Raw genomic sequence first — 21,878 nt, forward strand, 5'->3', positions numbered from 1 at the left:
GCCTATTGCTTATGAGCCTGCTCATTATCTATCTGGCTAGACTGGAAGGTTTATAGACATTTCAGCAACCCCAAACTGTACCTACACAAGACCTGTCAGTCCCCGATTCTTTTTCCTCCCTCCGTCCGCGCCGGTCTTACCAGACATACAAGCAAATTCTTGCAAGACCAGCCGCTAAGGAGCATCCGAGATGTTCCAGCGAGGCTTCGGCAGAGCGCGTAGGCCAGACGCTGAGGAAGCTGCCCGGGCTAATCTGCGCTCCCCAGCGACAGCACAGACGGAAGCTGTTCAGCGGCCGTGCCCGGTCCTGCCGGAAGACACCCTCGCCTCCTTCCCTTACAGACCACCGCTCTCCCCCGGTGCAGGCCCGCCCACCCTCCCCACTAGGCCGAGCCACCCGTTTGAAAATGGCGCGCGGAGCCGCCGCCGCTTCCGCCCCGTCACCTCAGCAACGGGGCACGCGCCCGCACCCGTGGCAGGCCCGCCCAACCGCCGCCAGCCCCGCGCGACCGGCAGCCCTCGCGGTGAGGGGAGGGGCGAGGCGAGGTGACGCCCCGCCCCGCGCGGCGGCGGGTGAGCTGGTGGCTCCTGCTGAGGGTTGTAACGTTGTAAGTACTGGTGCCGGGGGTTGATCCGTGCTTCTGCCTCCCGAGACCCTGCGTGCGCGGGGTTATCGTGTCTGTTGTACGTGTTTCTGTGCTGTGCACACCTCAGCTCTGCCCAGCAACGCGGCGGTTTTCTCAGAAAAACGAAGCCTTGAATCGCAGGCCGCTGAAGCTCCAGGGGGAGGAAAGGATTAAGTGAGGTGGGAGCACAGTGGTGCTACATCATGCTTACTAGAAAGAAGGTGGAAGCATGGGGTAATAGGAACCTTATGCAGTTCAGCAAGGAGAAATGCAAGGTCTTGCACCTCAGTAAGCACAATCCCAGAGTGCAGCAAAACCTGGGATCTACCTGCCTGGGCAGCAGCTCTGTGGAAAGGCACCTGGGGGTCCTTGGTGGACAAGCAGCAAAATGAATGAACAGTGTGCTGCAGCGAAAGCCAGCAGCATGCTGGGTTACATTAACAAGGGCATCACCAGCAGAGATAAAGATGTCATCCCACACAGCACGGGTCAGGCTGCATCTGGAAAGCTGTACTGTTTTGTTCCCTGCTGTACAAAAAAAAAGATATCAACAGGCTGGTGGAGGTCCAGAGAAAGACCACAAAGATCACCAAAACACTGGGAAGCCTGGGAGGGGAGGCTGAGAGAACTGGGTTTGTTCAGCCTTGATAAAAGGCAGCTTAAAAGCAGCTTAAATACTATTCCAGTATTTAAAGTGTGTCTACAAAGAAGATGGAGACTCTCTTTTTATAAGGAGGGATAATGGGCAAAGTTACTCCTGGGGAAATTCCAGTTGGACACTAGAGGAAGATTTTTCACAATGAGAACAATCAGCCATTGGAATAATCTCTCCATGGAAATGGTGGACTCCTCAGTGTTGGGACATTTTTAAGATTCGGCTGGACAGAGTGCTGGGAAATCATGTCTAGGTCATACTTTGCCTAGAAAGGTTGGACCAGATGATCCTTGAGGTCCCTTCCAACCTAGTATTCTATGGTTCTATGAAGGAAAAAAACCACCACCCATGTGTTGGGAAGTAGCGCAGTTCTACTTCAATGCCCAGAGACAAGACAATGGAAATAACTCTGCCTTTTCACCTTTTTGAAATAACACTCCACAGAAATAAAGAATCTGATGAACACCATTTAATTAAGTCCTGTAGCCATAGCCACATTACATATCAGAACATGAATTCAGTATTACCACCGCATAAAGTTCCACATTCATACTTTCTAGAACAAGGAAGGGAAAAGATCTGACAGTCTTTAATGCTGACATGATTTTCAAGATACAAAATATTAGTGAAAACAGTAGTATCTTTTTTGCATACTGTGAAGGTAGTGCTTACTACTTTTAACAAGAGAAAGGATTATAAATAAAAGTATCTGAACATTAGGGGAAAGGAAAAACTACATCCAAAGCATTTCACAGAATTAATGCTTCCAGACAGTACTTGAACAAATCCCTAAAGGTTTCATTTTGCCCTGAAGGACATTTGAAGCAGGAGTGTAACTTGATATATATATATATATGGCAGTTGACTACACATACACCTTTTAAAAACAAACAGCATTTATAGTGTTTGATTCCCTTATAATATACAGCCACAATTTCAGCTCACTTCTCTTTCCCTTTATAGAGGGCTCAATGAGACTGTGCAATACTAGAACAGTAGTCTAAAATATCCTGTATAGTGAATTCCATAGTAATTCCTGATCCAGGGTAGCAGCGAGCTATTAGCCCTTCAAAGTGCTTGTACTGCCGTATAAACTCATCTTGCATGGAATGCCACACAACCTGCCAAAGCAAGCAAACAAAATGTCGGCACAATACACTCTATGTGAACTATAAACCATTGCCTCATTAATTGATTCTCAGTTCAGGTGTCATTTTAAAACTAAAGCTTGCTAACAAAAGTTCAGTGAACTGAGTTGCTACATTAAGAAAAAAAAAGTTTTTCACCCATTAAGCTTAAGATCTTTAATGTTTACATGACTCCTACCAAATTTGCAAAGTAGAAATACTAAAGAAGATGAGGAAGTTGTCCTGAAAGCGGTACTGCTTTTGTCTTTAAAAATACCCCAAACCAGAACAGCGCTACTAATTCATGTTTCAGACTTTAAAAAGCTGTTGATAGAAGCTCAACTCTTAAACCTACTTACCATTTACTATAGTGAGAAAGTTTAGAGAGTGTAAGAAAAAAATAATGTAACTCACAGAAAAAGATGTAAATGAAAGTATATTCTGCCACAGTGTACCAGCTAGATCTCCCATCAGGTTAATAGTTCATTCAAATAGAGTTCTCTCTACTTCCAGTATATTTTTTCAGAACAGAGATCACTCATTAATGGTCAGCTAGAGAATCACAAAGGAAGTTTCATTCTGAATTCTACCACCACAGTTCAAATCGGTGTTACAACAAATAGAATCAGAGTGGGATTAGCAAAAACTCTGTTCACAATTTATGTTTTTTCAGAGTTAATGCTGAAGCTAGGCACTCCTCAGAATACATATGGAAAAGCAATAATAAAGAGCCTGTGTGTAAACAAACGTTTTTAAAAACAAGGTTTTGAAGCCATGTTTTACTTTACCTGAAGCAAGTTTTCTTCTTCACAGAGATGTTTATCTACTTTCTTGTAGAGATTATCCAATCCCTTCTTCACTTCCTTACCAGGATATTCCTTTATAACTTTACGAAGCTCTTGCTTATTAAAAGCCAGTTGATAACTTACTTCCTCTTCTCGTATACCTTGTGCCACACGAGCTTCAACACCTTCAAAAAAATGCTAACAAACAATAATACCATTAATGATTATCACAATCTGAACTAATAATTTGACAAGCATATGCATAGTTAAGTCTGGATTCTGCTGGACAACTGTTGTGGTTTCCAACCATTTTTATTTTTTAATTGGGCATGAAATAGTGCTCAGCTATAAACATTAAAGCAGAGCACAACAATACAGCACTTCACAGGTACTAGCATAAAACCAAAATTAATCATTTCTAGAAGCAACCAAGCTTTTCTTTGCAACCTTGTGAGAAATACTGAAGCAGCCTCAAAATCCACAATTAATGAGGCTATAGCCTGGGAAAATAGTGGCTCTTTTGGATAAATTGAGTAAGCACCTAAATATGAATTTCTCAGCAGCATTTGTTTGTAATTGCCCTCTCTTCTCACTGCCCCTCACCTGCTGGCTCAACATAATAAAAATGGAGGGAAGTGTGCCTATGAACACACATGTAGAGCCACAACTTCATTTGAAACAATGCAACTGTTGAAACACAGTACAACTGCTTCAAATGGTCTGGCCAGAAAGGAGTTAACTTTCTTAACAGCAGCCCACATGGTGCTGTATTTTGGATGTGTGTGTAAAACAGAGCTAGTAATGCACCAGTGTTTCTTGGTTATTGCTGGGCAGGTCAAACCTGGCCAAAAGGGTATTCCTTAGCATGTAACAACATGCTCATCTGTAAAAATTAGGGTTAAAGGAGGGGGCAGGGATGATGTTTGTCTTCAAAAGCAGTTGTTGCTCAGAAATAGGTTGTGCATCAGTCTGCTTGGAGGAGGAATGAATGACTGCCTTTGTACCACTTATTTAATATTTTCCCTACTCTCTCTATCTATCCACTGATTAAACTGTCTTTATCTCCACCCCCTTGTTTTCTCACTTCTGCTCTTCCTATTCTTTCTCCTGTCCTGCCTGGGGAGAAGGGAACAAGAAAGCAGTTATTACATGGCAGCTTAGGTGCTGGTCAGTCAACGCAAAAGTGGGAAGCATTTTAATTTTCAGAAAGAGAATACATCTTAGACTTTTCAGAAAATGAATGGCTGATATACTGCTTATAGAAAAAGCAACGAACAGTGGGAAAATTTCGGTGGGCAGAACTACATCCGATCCTAAGTCAGCACTGACTTTAACTCTTAGTTTAGCTTCAGACATACCAAACTTCTCTAAAACTTTTCTTATTGTTGAACAGTTTAGAAACTAGAGCAATTTTCTTTGCAGCTGAGGTGGGGAAATTTATCCCAAAGCTCCCAATTACTTTTCCCCTTTTTCCTACCTCTAAACCACTTGCTAAAGACAACACTAAGGTTTTGTCAGTTCTACTAACTGCCATGAAAAATTTGGTTATTTTCATCTGAGACTCTTACCCTTATGAGTACTACTGCCAGGCATGCTTAAAGCTAAAATAACAGAGATTATGATAGTGATAGAGAGATCAGATAGTGCAAACTAAACACTTGAGAAAGACTACCCTGTACCACTTAAATGTATATAAACTCAAGCATACTTACATTTAATTTCTCAAGAGGCTGTCCAAGTGAGTAGATTACATAGGACTGAAGATGATCAGTGTATTTCTGTTTGGCTTCTTTTTTCTCAGCCTCAAGGCAAGAAATTTTCAAGCGGGAAAGTGTTGCAAAAATATGATGGAAGTTCTCCATCATGACCACATCTCTGGGTGTTTTCTGACTTTCATTGGCTACTTTCTCAACTGAAAGTAAAAGGAAGCAAAATAGATAACCATACCAGGAGGACAACACTTACTATATGTAGAAGAGTTTGAAAGTTTGCAGGTAAATGCAGAGGTAAATGAATCACAGAATCATAGACTAGTTAGGGTTGGAAAGGACCTTAAGATCATCAGGTTCCAACCCCCCTGCCATGGGCAGGGACACCTCACACTAAACCACATCACCCAAGGCCTCGTACAACCTGGTCTTGAACACCGCCAGGGATGGAGCATTCACAACCTCCCTGGGCAACCTATTCCAGTGCCTCACCACCCTAACAAGAAAGAATTTCCTCCTTATATCCAATCTAACCCCTGCTTAAGTTCTAACACGTTAAGTTTTAACCTGTTACCCATCCCACCATTTTAAAAAAAAGGAAGGAAAATTTTTCCAGAGGTCATTGGCTTGCATATATCTGCCCCTTTTCTCTCCCCCTTCTTTTTTTTAATGCTAAATAAAACCAGTGGAACAAAGGTGTTGCTGTTTTTCAGACTATTGCTGGTGACAGGAAGGACTGGAGAGACCTGCTGTATCAAGCTAGGACACAAAGGACTTAACGTGCCAAGGAAAGGTCACGTTCATAGCCAGAACTCAAGTGTCCTGCACTTCACAAGGCTGTGAAGATGAATGGTATTAGGACCAAATGCCAGGGATCCCATGCAGATTGATCAACTCATTTAAGCTACACTTGGGGCAAAAGACAGGAAACTACTTCAGATTGAGTGTGCCACGTTGCTGCAATCTCCTCTCTCCCTCCACTTCCCTCTGTCATAATGTAAAGTTACTTTACATGTGTGTACAAAGGGAAGCATCTACAGTTTGCTCTTAAAAAGCATATTATGATCAGAGGCTTATATGTGTTCTACAAATAACAGAGATAATAAATATTTCAGCATATGTATCAGTCACACGGCTTGCAATAGAAAGTCTTAAAAAGAAAAACCTGTAACTTGTGCAAAACCATATACACTTTGGAGGAAGCAATCACTTTAGTTACTATGACAACCTCAAAAGACCTACCACTGACAAAAACAGCTCTAATAAGTTTTATGTATGCTTTATCGAGATCTCCTCGTCGTTCTGCGTTTTTGAAAATCGATTCAGCGAGGGCTGCAAACTCTTCAAATTCAGCAACAAATGGAAGGATCCCAACTTTACTCTTCTTTGAGATTTTTACTTCATCCATCTGCTTCATTTGATTGCTCTTAAATTTAAAAGAGGAACAGATGTTAGACTCTAATATGACTCCAGACTATATAGCAACTTGTAAAAGAAAAATGCAGACATACTGAAAAAAATGACACTTATTCAAACACAGAATATATATATAAATATATATATATAAATATATATATATAAATATATATATATAAAATATATTATATTTCAATTAATACATCTACTCAGTCTCTCTCCCTTTTTACCCTCAAAAATTTCCTAAGAAATAACTGGAAAGAAAAAGGGAAGATGGGCAAGCAAAATCTTCTGGCTTTTCTTCTCCTTTGTCTACATAGTATTAAGGAAAAAAGAATCCAAAAAACCAAAAAACCCAAACTTATCCACCAGGAACAATTACGCATTTTCATTTTATAGTCTAACAAGGAACTTCGGTTTTCTGATTCAGCCACGCTAACAATTCCTTCTGCTACAAGAAGTTTCTTTAATCTTCTACTGAAATAAAATTTCAGTATAATACAAATAAGCATCAAAATATTTTAAGCATTGAACTGATCAAGAATGGTCAGTCTTACTCTGGTGGCCTAGACTCAAATTACATTTATAACAGAAAGATATACAAAAAGAAGTTATACCAGCAGCTACATTTTCACTGAACTTGCCATATTTCATATAATGGTCATACCGTGTTAGCAAAAAGAAGTTTCTGACAGTGGAAGCTGCCTCTGCTGCTGCCAAAAGATTTACCTTTTTGTTTAAACCAAGTTTTTGTTAGAGGTTAGACAGAAGTAACTGAACACATGGAAGAGATGTCTATCTGGTATATTATGCTCAAAGGGGAAAGCAAAATCCTCCTAAGTTTGCGATGGTTTGTTTCGGAAAGTAAAAAAAGGCATAGACCAGCAGTTTATTTGACTGACTTCATTAAATAAACTGAAGTTTATTTACTTCAGTTTGTTTAAATAAACAAATTAAAATGTCAGCTACCTCACAGCATTGAATAAGTGGTCATATATAGCTAATTATTGAAGGAAACTGGAATGGAGAGAAAGAAGAAATACAACCATCCATTAGTTTATCTTTTTTTTAAGATTTAGCCAGTAGAAGAGCAATACAGTTACTCATTTTCACTTCAAATTAAAAGCAAAAATTGAGCTATAAGGAAAGGAAAATTAAACTGGGTAGAAGTAAGTTTCCTGTAATATTATAGTTACCTTAAAATAACTAAAAGACTTACAATGCATTTATCAAAGTTCCTTTTGACAGTCACCAAAACATTTCCAAGTGTTGTGCTGAGAAAGGAAGCTGGGTCCACATTTTGTGCTGTCCATACATGATGACTCATCTTAACTAACATATAAAGTGAGTTAAAGCTATCGATTTTGTCCCCCAGTGCTATAAGATTATTCAGCTCAGGTTCAATACAACGAAATATTTTTGTCATCATTTGTCGGATCATGTCCTTCCTATTAAAAATGCATAAGATAAAAATATTACTTTGACAGTTTATGAGGCTATGTTACACTCTTTGCTAACATTTTGAGGATAAATTTATTTATTGCTATAGTAGTCTCATTTGAATTCAACAAGTCTCATGATTTTCAGAATACTGCTAAGAGAGAAAATGCTAATGCCACACAGTAAAAATCAATAATCCCAAGTATAAAATATTATAAAAAAGTGTTTTCTGTGTGGAAGTTGCCACACACACAAACTCACAACTTTGCTAAGCATATTTTCCAAAGCACATTTTACATATTACAATGCCTAGTTTCACTTTGCAAGCTATTAGAGAATTAAGTGCCTTTTTTATAAGACTACAGACAGAAACATCCATCTACGCAACTTTTTAAATTTACTGCCACATTCAGTGTCTGGGCACACATTAAGAGTTCACTACTAACTTTCACTAGAAGGGAACAATTTCGATTACAGAGAAAAAACTTTTATGCGCGAAATAAATACACATGTAGGCTCAAGAATTACTAACAAATTGCAGCAGCACATACTCGGACAGTATTGTTTGTGGAACACCAGAAGTGTATGAACGAGATGAAGTTCCTCCATCCATTTCCTCCCCTTCATTCTGTAAGAAGAACAAATGTATATAAAGGAAACTAAAAGCTTGTCTCCAATTCTATATTTAAGTGATAAGTATATCTGACAAAATCAACATAATTATCAGCCCCCATTCCACAAGTAGCAATTACAGGGATTTGCAAGGTTCTGGTATTTTTATGGTTGTGTTCCACCAAACCTGACTCTATCCACAATTACTACCCACTGCATTCCTACATAGCATGATGAAGTGTTTACTGTGATCTTAGGAGAAAACAAAGCCATGGCAAAATAAACATGTCAGTCCTTCTTTAATAAATTTTGTACTGGTCAGCCAAAAATAAAAGATTCTGCCAGCTAATGGAGAAGAACAAGTTACTGATCACGCGGATCACATAACTGCCAGATAAATTCAGGAGTTATCTTTTAAACAGGTCTTTTATGAGGCCTGATGGATTACTCTGCCACAGAAGTAACAAATAAGAGTCATACCATTGCTGTTCCTGAGATGCTCTGATGTTGCTGCAGTTTGAAAAATTTACTAATGAAGTCCTGTTCTGCCAGGCACAGAGGCTCTAGTTCACTTAATACTTGCTCAAAAATCTAAAGAAAGCCAAATATTTTATCAACACACCAAATAATATGAACAGTTAGTAATACTAATTTTAACTGTTTGTTGCCTTAGACGATATATTTTCTATCTTCAGTAAGCTTTACAAGACTAATTTCTACTTAATAGAAATGGTAACAGTTTGTACTTGTATCTGCATCTTCAACATAGTCCCATCTCATACATATAACACAGGTAAGAAAAGAACAATCTATGTTTTTCCACAACTAAAAGTTTTCTAGCCACAGCCTGAGGAAGGACTTCTGTGCTATAATGAAAACATTCACATTTTACTAGTAAATCACTGGTTCTGCCACCCTCTTTTCTGCCTGGGTTCCTGAGAGGAAGAACACAAAATACAAAGCCTCAGGGAAGAAAAACAGGTAAACTGTGTATGTAAGAAGATAACTGCCCAGTAGAAAAATTTTCCATATATCTCTGCTACATAAACCAACAGCAAGTTTTGCACTGAAACAAGCATTCATCACAATTTTTAGATTTAATCTAAAATGAAACAGTATTTTGGCAATAATTCATTAAAGTAATTGAAGTTTATTAATACAAACTACTGAAATTGTAAGTCAGGTGTTAGACATGCTTCTAATCTGTCATCTTTACACCACACAAAATTTATTCCACAAGTATTTATAGTCACAGTCATGTGTTCCCTATGGGTGTGAGATAAAAGTCAGAAGTTGAAAGAATTAGCACAATACCTGTACTGGTATAAAGTCGTTTTTAAAAAAGCTATCATTTGAATGCTAGAGAAGTTGCTGATACAGATGTGTAATAACTTAATTGTTTCATACAATATTTCCTCCCAGAAAAAGACTGAGCAAGGGGCCATGATCAAGTCCTGGCTAAAAGAAGAGTATGCTTTCTTATCTTTCACTTTTGATAATATAGTGGCAAAATGCAACAGAACACACGAACATCTGTATGGAGAAAAATAAAATCAGTTGGAGAATCCATCAGTTCAGTTCCTATTTGCTTAAAAATGTGTATTTGGCCTAAAATTATTAGACCGTATTGTACGCTTTAAAGATCACATGCAGCATATAAAATACCTGGAATCTTATAATGAGAGAATAATACTCTGATCTACATATTTCTTAGAAACTGCCTTTTTTAGATGCGTAGTGCATACAGAATTTGAAATTTACATGTTTTAAAATTTAAACAGTACAGATTTTTATACAAGGATTGGCAAGACGCTTCTGTCTTGGTGAAATGCCTAGCTCCTACTTTCTGCAAACTAGGATAAAAGAACAGAAGTACCTTGACTTGGCGTGTATTGGCACCATGCACCAGGCAACGAGCCTGCATATGGGACAACACTTCTAATACAAAACCTGACAAAAATTCTATGCAACATTTTGCCCTACCTTGTCAAATTTTGTTCTGTCGGCCACATCAAGGTCAGAGGCAGACATGTTTCCCATATCCAACAGTGAGGATGACTGAGACCTACGGTTTCCCGAACTCTGAACAGAGAGTTTATTTAGGCTGGAAGTAGACCCAGTCAATTTTCCAGAACTTCCATGAAGACCTGTGGAATAGACACTATGAAGGAGGGAAGCAAAGGCAGGATAAACCGTTCAAGAGCAGTTCCGTTACAGAATGCAGGAGATTAAGAGTTGCTAGTAGTCCTACATTAAAATCAAACAACTCCATTTTTGTCTAAGCTGCAAATGCTTTTACCATAAAGACATTATTTTCTCCTGACAAGGTAAATGAAATATCTCAGCAAATTTCAAACTACAATGTAGATACATAAGCTCTCATTGTGAAGTATGGAAAAGGTATAAAAGGCACAAAGCTTTGAAATCCAGGAACACTGGGATAGATATTCTCCTTGAGAACTTGAAAGCAAAGACCAGTTATGATCTTTGTGAATGTACTTTGGGCAAAGGCTGCCAGAAGCAGAAGAATTAATTCACAGGATTGAAAATATTAAAGAGCTTTATATACACCAAGACACTTTTTGTTCTTTCTGCTGTTAATATCTTTTTGTCTACATGGCTTGCTCCAGCTATTTTGCTGGACCTACAGTCCTACAGTAACCCTATTGTTAATGTTCTCCCCTCCTTTTGATCGTGATTAACATACAGATACTTATTCCTGATATTCTGGGGCCTTCTCCTAGGTGAGGAGCATTTTATTTTTTTTTCCCAATTTTTCAGAAATGTTGGAACAGGATGGGGAAATCTAGTAACAAGACCAAGAAATCATCAATATTTTGACCCTCATGTAAACTTTTGACACCTCAACCATAAAGAAACTTAAAAGCAACCCTTTCTTTTAACTGCTATGTTGGCATCTGACCTAGGGACACAAGACAAAGTCTATAGATCTAATAAAAGTTGTCACCTCAACCTATTGGAAGAGTTAGAAAACTAGGACAAGCTCTTAGGCAGAGACATATTTTGTATCAACCAGTGGCGTGGGGAAACCAAAAGTTGTTGCTTTAACCTGCAAACCTCCTCTACTTCTACACTGGGCCATTTTAGCCATGCTTCATTTTTGCTTTTCAAAAACAAGATTCTGCTAATGCTTATTTCATTCTGAATGGAGTGCTTCAGTGTTAGGTAGATTTTCCACAATGCAGCACTACATCTTTACATTGACACACATGCATTGACAATACCAACTAATGCAACTAGTTATACTCACTCTCAGTTTCCTGTTTGACAGCACTTTCTTTTCGAGGCAGTGTAGCTGGGATGGATTAGGTTGCAAGCATCAAAGACAAAGACAAGTTAAAATGCAGTTTGCACAAACCATGCACAAGATGCAAGTTAAGCTCTAACTGGAAAGAAACATGCAGAGAACTATAAGCAGCAAGTAACTACATGGCAAACACATTTAGTTGGAGAGGTACTATTCCAGAAATTCAGTGTCTAAGCTACACGGAAAACAAAGTAAGTTTCTAGGTAGTAAACTTGGCTTTGACTTACATAGTATGTTCAAAGAACATTTTTGGTAACATATTTAAGTCCTCCCAAATTGAGAAGTCCATTAAATTAGGGCTCTGTTTGTCAAAGTTAATATTGCAAAAGACTCAGTTTCCAAAAAATCTATCATCATATCGATAACAGGCATGAAATTAAGATGTACTTACGCAATTCTGTACTGAGTCAGATATATTGGCCACCTCTTCAATTTAAAAAACACACACCAATACTGCAAAATCATTTGCTTTGACAGACTGGCTAACCCTTTCTGTGGTTTGCAAATCAGGATGTTTACATAAAGAATACATTTTTTGTATTCATGCTGCACCAAAAAATGATGACTGCAAATTTGGAGAGGATGAAAACAATAAATACATAGGAAAAAAAAATTTACAAGGTGGTTTTTATTTTTCCTGGTTTTTGCAGAATAAAACAGTTTCCTCAAGTGGACTTCAATGTGAAATTTAGGGTAAATGGGCATTTGCAGTAAATAGAGAATCCCTAACCAGTAAAAGCCATTTGCATACATACACTAAAAGCAGTATGTGGTATTAAGAAGATACTGATGAAGATGGATGCTACAAGCTGCCCAAAATGGAGCAGGCAAGCAGAACCTACTGTAATAGAATGAGTAAATACTTCCAAATGCCACAAACATGTCTTAAATACCAGATGTTCTCAAGTAGGCAACACTACTTACAGTTACAATGTCCAACTGCAAAAAATTGCAGCCTGGTTTTTTGATCTTGGAGATTTTGGCAGTTTTTAAATAAAAAGGTTTAGGCCTGATCTATTTGGCGTATACATCTGTCATGCATTGGCCCCACTTCTTCATCATCCTCAATTTCCAAATGCATGGGACTGTATTAGAGAATGTGAAGAACTGCAGGCAAAGATCAGGCCCTGGACAATCGGGGGAACCACAGTGGCTTTCAAGAAACCACAGCATATAAAAATATGGCAGTAGTAGTACTCTTTCCCACATTGATTTTTATGGTATTTAAGTATCAAAGTCTTGGCTTCATCAGAAAAGAAGAGAAAAAAAAAACAAACAACAAACTACTTAAGACAAGTGTGAATGCTCACGACCCAGATTTTTTTTTGCCATAAAAATGCAGACAAAGAACCTTGCAGTAGCACAGAATGCCAGAATTCTCCCAGCATTGCCTCTGCATTTAGGGCATTCAAATAGCAGTGCTATTCCCAAAGCACAAAAAAAAGGCAAGAACACACACCAACACAGCTTGGAAACAGGTCATCTTTAGTGTCTGCATACAACTGGGGCATTATGCATCTACACTATTCCTCAAATAAGTTTACTATTAAGAAGTGATGTATTTTGAATTAATGAGCAACTAGTAATAGTACAGCCACTATCTTCAACATAGAAGCCTCTGAAATTACACATCATTATAAGCGGTTACAAAATAGCTACATTTGCACATATACACAACAGAAGCCTTCTCAAGGTGCAGCTCTTATGCTGGTGCACTGAAGGACCTCTTTTCTCCAAAATGCCTGATCACTCCCTAACATTTACAGAAGTTAGGAAGTTGCTACCAAAACTGTCTCCTCATGACTGCAGATCAAAAAGAAGTGCCAAGACAAAGTGTTTATAGACTATTTTAGAAATTAATTTCTATTAGGATAAAGTGTTTTTTTTTTCCCTGCAGTAAGACAGCTTTTCAAGATTCATGAATTTATCTGTTCTGACAACGATACATTATGGCACCACTTGCTGTCCAACAGCTTGCTAAGATACATCTTTCCAGCTTCTCCTCCCTCAGTCAAGCCTCACCACTCTCCTGCTTTCTTCCTTTCATTTCTTTTTTTTTGTTCTCTACCATCAAACTCCAAAGCTTAAGTTCAGGACCCAAAATAGTCTTGGCAGAACTCACTAGTTAAAGCCGTAAATCATTTCTGAATTTAGAATTTAGAAACTGGTGAACTGTGGCAAATACATATGTTTTAAGCATGTTTTGAAACCAAGCAGTTTGAAATATAGAATAGCCAATATATAAATGCACCTGTAACACTGTTGCTTTCTAAGTATTTAAATTCTTTTTTTTAAAGCTTCATTACCATTCTTACACTAGGCTATTTAACCCTAGCAGGAGTACATACTCACTTAAACAGAAAGACCTACAAGTTAACGAAGTATGAAATCTGGTCTCAGACTATAGGTAATTCCGACTGAAAAGATAATGAAATTGACAGGTTTCCTTAGGCAGAATTAGTATTAAAACTAGCCTCTTCAAAATCCATTCAAAACTTATTAAAAGCAAAAATGACAGCAGAAACAACACACACGTGCTGCTCAACCTTGCTTGAATTACAAAAGTTGATTTGTCAAATCTGTTCTACTAATAAAGGGAGATAGTCCAAGTAATAAAATATGGCTGGTAGTTTGTTAAAAAGTGAGTGTAGACTTGAAAATCTGTCAAATATCGTATTTAATCCTTCTGCCTTGACCAGTGTCACAGATTTCAGTTGTGCTACTTCAGCCTCGTGGAAGTCAGAAGTTCACCAATTGTATTTTTCATCCAACTTCTTCTACCTTACCAAAAGTAAACAATTTTACACCACTATAAAATTGGCTCTAGGTACTGTAGTATTTCATTAGCAAATAGTAAGATTCAAAGATACATGCGCCCTGGAAGCTTACCAAACTTTTTTCCTTCTCTGGTTGTGCCTGTCATCTTGATCTTGGCAACTTCAAAGAAATCTTTTATTTCCCTTTCATACAGTCGTGATAAATAATCCATATAATTCTTAAGAGAAAAATGTAAACCAGTTAACAGGTATACATATTGACTTTGTTATCTTAAATAGTTCTTAGAAACCAGCAAGTATATAAGTTCTACTAAAAAACAAAGTAGCATAGACAAAAATGTATTCATGACATTTAAGCAGGTTATATTCATTCTCCTAGTGAGTTCGCTGAACAACAGACACTACTACTTCTCCTCCATGAGGAAAGATAAGCAAGTTGGTACATGCAAGTAGGATTACTAGTAGCAGAGCATCATAAAGTTCAAGGGTAGAACAGACAGAATTCAGCACCATTCTCTGTAGCCTCTTTTACCAGACTCTTACAATGGTCAAAAAAGGCAAACAGGATGCCAGTCCTACACATCTTCCTGAGTACATGACTCTTTATTACTGTTCTCAGAAAGAAAACAAAAGAGCAGAAAACTTTGGGAGGCACAAGCTCCGTGTGCCTACTTACTACAAGATTCAGTCGATCTCAAAATAGTTTGTTTGCAACACTGCCAAAAATAAGCTCAAATTTTAGAAGGGCAACTAAGTTTGAAAATTATCTGGTTTGTTTAGATTTTTAGAACAAAAGTTACAGAATATTTTTTTAATCAAGGATCACCCAATAATATTTTTCCTGTGTTCTTCAAACTTTTGTTACTTAGCACACATAATTCATAAATATTTAATTCTCTTAATTTTTTATTATAAAGGTAACAAAGACATCAGTCATTCACTGATTATTTGCCTTCACTGGAGGCAGAAGAAAACTACTTCAAAGCCATTTTAAGAGTTTAATTTAAATCTTCTCTGGCTGAGTTTTAAGAATGACAGTACTTTAATAAAAAAAGATCACTTGGTCTGTAAGGACTAACTTTCCCTTGGCTTCTATCTAAACATTTTCTACACTTCCATAGTAACTTTTTCACTCCATGTCCATTTTGAACAAGACAGTTAAAAGGTTTTTTTATATATATATATATACACACAAAGCCAGTGTTTCTATTTCATCTATTTGCAGAAGTCTTCTGAAGCTTTTGATATTTCCAAGTGAAATGAAGGTCACTGAAACAAATATGTTACGCAGGCAATAAGTACATCAAGATGAAATAGCTTAATTGCTTTTCTTACTAGACTGTAAAATGGCAAACTTATTTTACATTAATATTTATATCTTATGAGACTTCAGAACAGAGACACAGAAACTTGAAGGAAAAAAAAAACACAGGATGCAACAAATACCAAAAAAAAAACCAAAAAAAGGTGAAGTTTCCTATTCCAAAGAGGATGAAGAGCATTGAATTAAATTTAGTATAAGGGAATATTAAAGGACACACGCACACGCGTGGGCAATTCTTTTGACTCTCAAAAAAAGTATGTTACATACATTCTCTAGCATCATTTGAGCACTTTACATACCTTCGTTAGCCCTTCGTATTTTCCATAATCTGTGTTCTTAAGCCACTCCATCAGCTTAGCATATCGAAGTAAATCTCTGTGAAATGGGTGGTGATTGGGTAGTGTCAATTCAACAGAGTGTTGGGCAAGAGTAGAACTCTGATCATGACCCTTGATAAAAGAGAGTATTAAAATAAGTCTGGAAGCACTATACAGATCTACTAGAAGTTTCCTGAAAAACTTAGTATAAAGACAGCATCTCAGTCAAACTGAGGAGCATTAAGATACCTTGCATAGAAACAAAGTCTAGAGATGCAGATTGGAATGAGACCTAATATAATACGAAATCTGAGATATTACAGCTGTTGTAGGTACTGCATCTCAGTAAGCTTGTTCATTGTAAAGCTCTTTGTTTACCACTTCACACTAAATGCAAAGTACACGCGAGTGAAGGTATAATGACAAGTGTTCAATTGTTTCTGAAAAATTCTAAGAGATTATGAGGTTATTTTTCTAAGGAAAAAAAAAAACTTAAAGATGTTCCCATACAACATAAGACATTCCAAGTCTCCAGTAATCAACACATGGCCTAGGTGCTAATGATAAGCTTTATGCTACACCTCTGAAAGTCTACCCCAAGTCAACCTACTTTAGCCCACTTTGGCCAAGCCTTGGTCAAGTCTTAAAAACATCAGCTCACACACATTCTCTCTCCCTCCCCACAAATGCAGGTACACACACGCTATCAGTGAACATTTACTAGAGTTAAACAGTTTACAACATGCAGCATAAACCAATCCATTTAACAGCAAGCTACTAATTTCACTCTCCTCATGTTTTCTGGCTCCTGAAAAACGCTATCCTGTAAGTGAAGATCACATAATATTGGTTGAACAACACATGATTTAGCTTTTTTAAGCTTTTATTTGCTTGAAGTCACAAGTTTCCTGGACAATTCCAGAAGCAAGCAAAGTAACACCACAGCTCAGCCACGTAGCAGAACACACAACCATTAGCCCTTGGTTAGCGAAGGGGAGAAAGTGATTTATTTCAAAATGGATTTAATATTTTCTGTAAAGCCTTTTTTACTGGGCTTGTAATAAATATAGCAACAGAACTCCATCTTAAGTATAGTTTGTGCTGTGGCAGCACAGTAAGATTGTCCTAATTAGTTTCCAATTCCTGTAGTATAACATGCAGGTGTTTTATACAGGTCAGGTCAGGTCAGAAGCAGCATTCCTGGGCAGTTACTTCTTGGATATGACAAGTTAGCAGAATATAAGCTACACAGTTAAAAAACTGCCTTTCCATGTCTAAGTTGTAACAGAAGCCAGTTTGCATAGCAGAGTCATAATTAAAGCAACGTTGTCTTACCCTTCCCTATTGTATTAGGTACTAATCAGTCTTTGATTAAAAAAGCCCTAAAAGAATCCAAAATACATTCAGATTATATATATACGAGACGAGTCTTGATATTATTTGTGAAAGACTAACATGCAAACATGCTTCTGTGCAAACATGCCAGCTTCTGAATAAAGCTTTGAATTCTACTTTGTAGAATCACAGAATGGTTTGGGTTGGAAGGGACCTTAAAGATTATCTAGTGCTTGCACTCTTCATCAAGCTAGATGACAAATCCCCTCCAAAGGTAAGTATCTCTTTCCAAGCCAGCTTTTCCACAGGACTAACCATTCTGGTTACCCTAAATTATGTCCTGTTCAACTCTGCTCCAAAATACTATGGAGCTCCAAGGTGTTCCTTCTCCATCTAATTAGCAAGCTTCCTCTCACTACACATAACATTTATATGATCTGTTACTAAATGATACTGCAAGTTTGTTATTAAAGTGTTTCATAGTTTCAAAGCTTCAGGCTATTTTGCATTTCAAAGGTGGAAAGCCCAGAGTTGCCTTTGAATTCAAGGCTGAACCTGATTGTTAAAACACAAACAAAACCAACACAATAAACAACCAACCAACCATAACAAATCGTTAAAGTTATAGACACACAGTAAGGTTAATCAAATATTATTAGGACACCATAAAGACAAGTACGTTAATTGTTAGTAACAGTTACTGCTGTTTTTAACACTGCAGTGAACAGCAATCCAAAGTTGCATTTCTGTTTAAAACCTTTAAGATTTACTCTCATTTTTATGTAAAGGAGATGAAGCACCTCAATCTTACAACAGCATTGAGTTTGTTTGCTTTTAAGAGAAAGAACAATTTCATACTTCCAAGATAATATATTTTGGCCAAAATGTCAATGCAACTTTGGTTTTCCATCTAATGAGTTCCAAATCAGAGTATGTCTTGCTTGTATTAGCAGCTGCTTAGACATCATGTTTCTGTTTGCCGTTTTAAATTAGAAATCAGAAAAAATAAAGCAGATAAAGATATGCTTTAATTTAAAGAAGTATTCTAAACAAACAGTACAACTTCAGATGTTAAAGTACTCTAGTTAGACTTTTCAGAAACATGGACAAAAATCTGTTATGCCTCCAACACTTGAATCTGTACCTCAAAATGAAGAACACAGACTTCTTTTACAACAAGCAGAAATGCTTTGCAGAGGCTCATCTCTTGCAGCTAATGAACCTGCTTAACCTTACAGTGAGGTCACATATTTTATCTGCTCTATTTTATCTGATCTATTAATCAATACCTCACAGCTAATAGCACGCCAAAACTTTTCAGAGTGAGTTTATATGAAAGACAATGTGAGACCACTGTTAGTACCAGAATTTAGAAATAAATAAATTTTAAAATTCCAAATTGGCAATAGATTCTCTGAAAACTCTCTTTAGAAGTATTTCATCAAAAACACATAGTATTACATAGTAATAATCATCACCTTTTACCATTTTTAAAAATAAAACCCTCAGAACAGAACATCAGCAAAGGGATTCTGTTGAACAGCTACTTTCATATGCAAGACAAATATTCATGTGATCTCAAATGCAATTTTCTATACAATTATCCATGGTGACTCTACTCCATTTTCTGCACACAGACTAATACATGAAAACTAAAGCTTCTAGAACTTTGATTGTTTTAATATGCATAAAAATCAAATTATTTCTATTTATAAATATTACAATTTCATGCAATTGCAATATCTGTACAGTTGTTCGCATATTACAATTTCCTGAAAATATTTTTCCTCTGTACATTTCAATCTGTCTCTTAGCAATTTCTGGAGATCAGATCAGAGGAATGTTAGGTCACAAACAGATAAAGTTTTGAGGGCTGATAAAAATAATGGAAGTGAGAAGGGGCATAAGTCTGATGCTCTGCAATCAGAAAGGACAAATTTCTTTTTGTAAAGCCAAAGATGCAGCTGCTAGTTAGGTAAGTCAAGCTCATAAAATTAGTTAGAAAAGCTTGTAACAAACCCAATGTACTCACTGGAACTGAAACAGAGTGGGACCTGTTACAGAGTTGAAGAAAGTTCTGAGCAAACTAATTGGAGATAAAGAGATACAGAAATTAAAAAACTGATGCTAAAAAAGACTTTAGGAAACAAGTCTCAGGACAGTGATTTCTGAATATTTCAAGATAATGCTCAAAAATCAAGGTTTAGACATTTTACTTTGTATGTTTGCTGAGGTTTTTCTATAGCCCTTGAAGTTCAGACAGCAAGAACTCTAACATTCTCAGCCTCTGACACCCTTAAAAAAATTCAGTGCTTTTCTTCTCAATTAATAAGCTCTAAAATTAAAAGAAATCCTTATATATCACATGATGTATCTAATTCAGACAGCAAATCCACTGAAAAGAGGTGCCTTTTTTTTTTAAATGTAAGAGACTTCTGCAGGCAACTATAGCTTGGCATGCTTAGTGATATCTCTGCCTGAAGTGCTTCTAGCAGTCCATTCATTTACTGAGTATATTATAGAATATGACCAATTTTAGGTGGATTGCTTTTCTTCTCAGCAAAAGCTGGTGACTGAAAATGTTAAATAGCAAGGAGTAATACCTGCTGGACAAATACGCTGTTCAAATGACTGGCAAGTCTCCGTGCAAATTGCTCACGCAAGTCACTAAACCGCTGCTGTTGCTGTTTCACTGCGTGAAGCATATCATGTCCTAAAAACAAAAAAGAACTTCATGGAGTACAAAATACAGAGAAATATATTGTATATGTGAGCCAAAAGGACCAGAGGTCGCTATTCTCTCAATCTACACAAACAAAACCAGAAACTAGTTGCACAGGCACGTATGATAAAGGCAGTACCATAATACGTTTTTAATATTAGAATAGTTTAATAAAAACATTACCTGGACGAAGAGCTACATTCATACACTGTAGAAGGGCATCTGCTGCATTAGTACAGGCCTCAATGCCTCGAGAAGATGTCAGATCTCCCTCCTGAAGGGCCTTTATATGACCTTTAGCCAAATCCATGTGATTCTACAAAATAATAGACAGTATTGTTCATAAGCAGGTTAGCCTGCTATGCTGCTGAACCAAGAATGATAAATGATTCCATCACTATAAAAACTTACTGAAGTTAGTGCAGTAATAAAACAGAAAAATAAACTCAACATTTTAAATGAACCTCAAAGGCAGTTGCTAAAGAGGGTAGTGACCTAAAAGAATTATATACCTCATATGAACAACCACAGTAAATGCAACAAAAATGCTTACCACTAAGAACTCTATCTCTGACAGTAGTTTCACATTATTTGTGTTGCTGAGATGAATTAGGTGGTTGCTTTCTGAAATCTGATCCATTTGCTCTTTTACACTCTGAAGCATTTCTTCATAACTGCTCAGCTTTAGCTCAATTTGGTCAACTTCCTTTAGAGCTTCATCCAGCAACTTCATCAAGATATTCACCTGCTTCTCTGAGGCCATAATTGACTGGATATTTGCCTGTACAGAAAATTAAGCCACAACATTTTAAGAGACATTTTGATATCTCAGATGCATTCCGAGATCTCCTTCTGTCTCTGTTACTTTCAAACACTCTTCAAAACTCTCAATGAGACAAAACAATATAAGCGTGTAGTACTTCTCAGTGTTACTAAACATAGCAGTTCCTTAGTCTATGACACTTCTTTATTCCATTAAGATATAAATCCCAAAATCTACTCAGTTCTTAGAACTGAAGTATTTATCTACACAAAAATAAAAACCAAACAGTAATCCCTAATACACTGGAACATTTTTTTGTTCTAGAAAAGCGCCTTAGGTGACAAGGTCACATTTTCTGTTGCAAGATGACCTATCTCTCTGACAACAGCCGTTTTCAAAATACAGAAGAAACATACAACTTAACAGTTTGAGAAGATTGTTAACTGTTCCCTCAAGACTGTATCCTCTGCATCTCCTTAAGGTTTCCAATTGACCTCTAGAATGTTTGGTTGATTAAAAAGCAAAGTAGCAAACAATATGGTACTGTTACAGACAGCTGAATAGGACAATGTCATTACACTTTTCAGTGTTTCCTAATTACACAGAGAGCAATATTTTACGTATAAGAGATCACATCCATTGACAGGAACATCTGCTCTCTCCCTTCCTGCAACACGCCTTTGAAGAAAGGTAATTCAAGAGGCATTTCAAAATGCCTCCCTTTTTTTTTCTTCTCAACTCTTCATTTGAAAACCTGTGACTCATCCCAGAAGGCCTGGAAGGTAAAGAGCAAAGCTGAAGATCTTTAACATCTGATAATAGAACGTAGCTCTGCTTAGGAGCAGATACACATTTAAGTATGTGACAGCACGTATTAGCTACCTTTTCAAAGAAAGCTACACAGTCAATATCAATGAAACAGTTCAACATGCTACCACACTG

At 37.2% G+C, this 21,878-nt stretch overlaps 2 protein-coding genes across 9 annotated transcripts in view; both read right to left on the reverse strand.

Annotated features, from left to right (window-relative positions):
- Positions 1-209, reverse strand: part of CEP135 (centrosomal protein 135) — a 40,666-nt gene extending 40,457 nt beyond the window's left edge. Inside the window, exon 1 of the mRNA XM_062602375.1 lies at positions 82-209. The gene's annotated coding sequence lies outside the window, so the exon portion shown is untranslated. The remainder of the gene's footprint in view (positions 1-81) is intronic.
- A 1,526-nt stretch (positions 210-1,735) lies between these two features.
- Positions 1,736-21,878, reverse strand: part of EXOC1 (exocyst complex component 1) — a 36,437-nt gene continuing 16,294 nt past the window's right edge. For 2 of the 8 annotated variants that reach the window (XM_062602734.1, XM_062602659.1), the window contains 15 exons: positions 20,727-20,954; positions 20,357-20,489; positions 20,055-20,164; positions 19,484-19,537; positions 16,099-16,248; positions 14,588-14,693; positions 11,642-11,686; positions 10,354-10,517; positions 8,851-8,961; positions 8,310-8,386; positions 7,538-7,766; positions 6,145-6,328; positions 4,906-5,105; positions 3,197-3,391; positions 1,736-2,402 (listed from right to left, as the gene is read on the reverse strand). In XM_062602734.1, the coding sequence (XP_062458718.1) occupies positions 2,250-2,402; positions 3,197-3,391; positions 4,906-5,105; positions 6,145-6,328; positions 7,538-7,766; positions 8,310-8,386; positions 8,851-8,961; positions 10,354-10,517; positions 11,642-11,686; positions 14,588-14,693; positions 16,099-16,248; positions 19,484-19,537; positions 20,055-20,164; positions 20,357-20,489; positions 20,727-20,954 (2,139 nt within the window). In that variant the 3' untranslated portion in view covers positions 1,736-2,249. The remainder of the gene's footprint in view (positions 2,403-3,196; positions 3,392-4,905; positions 5,106-6,144; positions 6,329-7,537; positions 7,767-8,309; positions 8,387-8,850; positions 8,962-10,353; positions 10,518-11,641; positions 11,687-14,587; positions 14,694-16,098; positions 16,249-19,483; positions 19,538-20,054; positions 20,165-20,356; positions 20,490-20,726; positions 20,955-21,878) is intronic. The other 6 variants (XM_062602885.1, XM_062602960.1, XM_062603195.1 and 3 more) reach the window with 4 other exon arrangements.

Source organism: Pezoporus occidentalis, unplaced genomic scaffold (genome assembly GCF_034315485.1).
Source record: "Pezoporus occidentalis ecotype Australia unplaced genomic scaffold, CSIRO_AGI_Poc_V1 ctg1, whole genome shotgun sequence".
NCBI classification, from domain to species: Eukaryota; Metazoa; Chordata; class Aves; order Psittaciformes; family Psittacidae; genus Pezoporus; species Pezoporus occidentalis.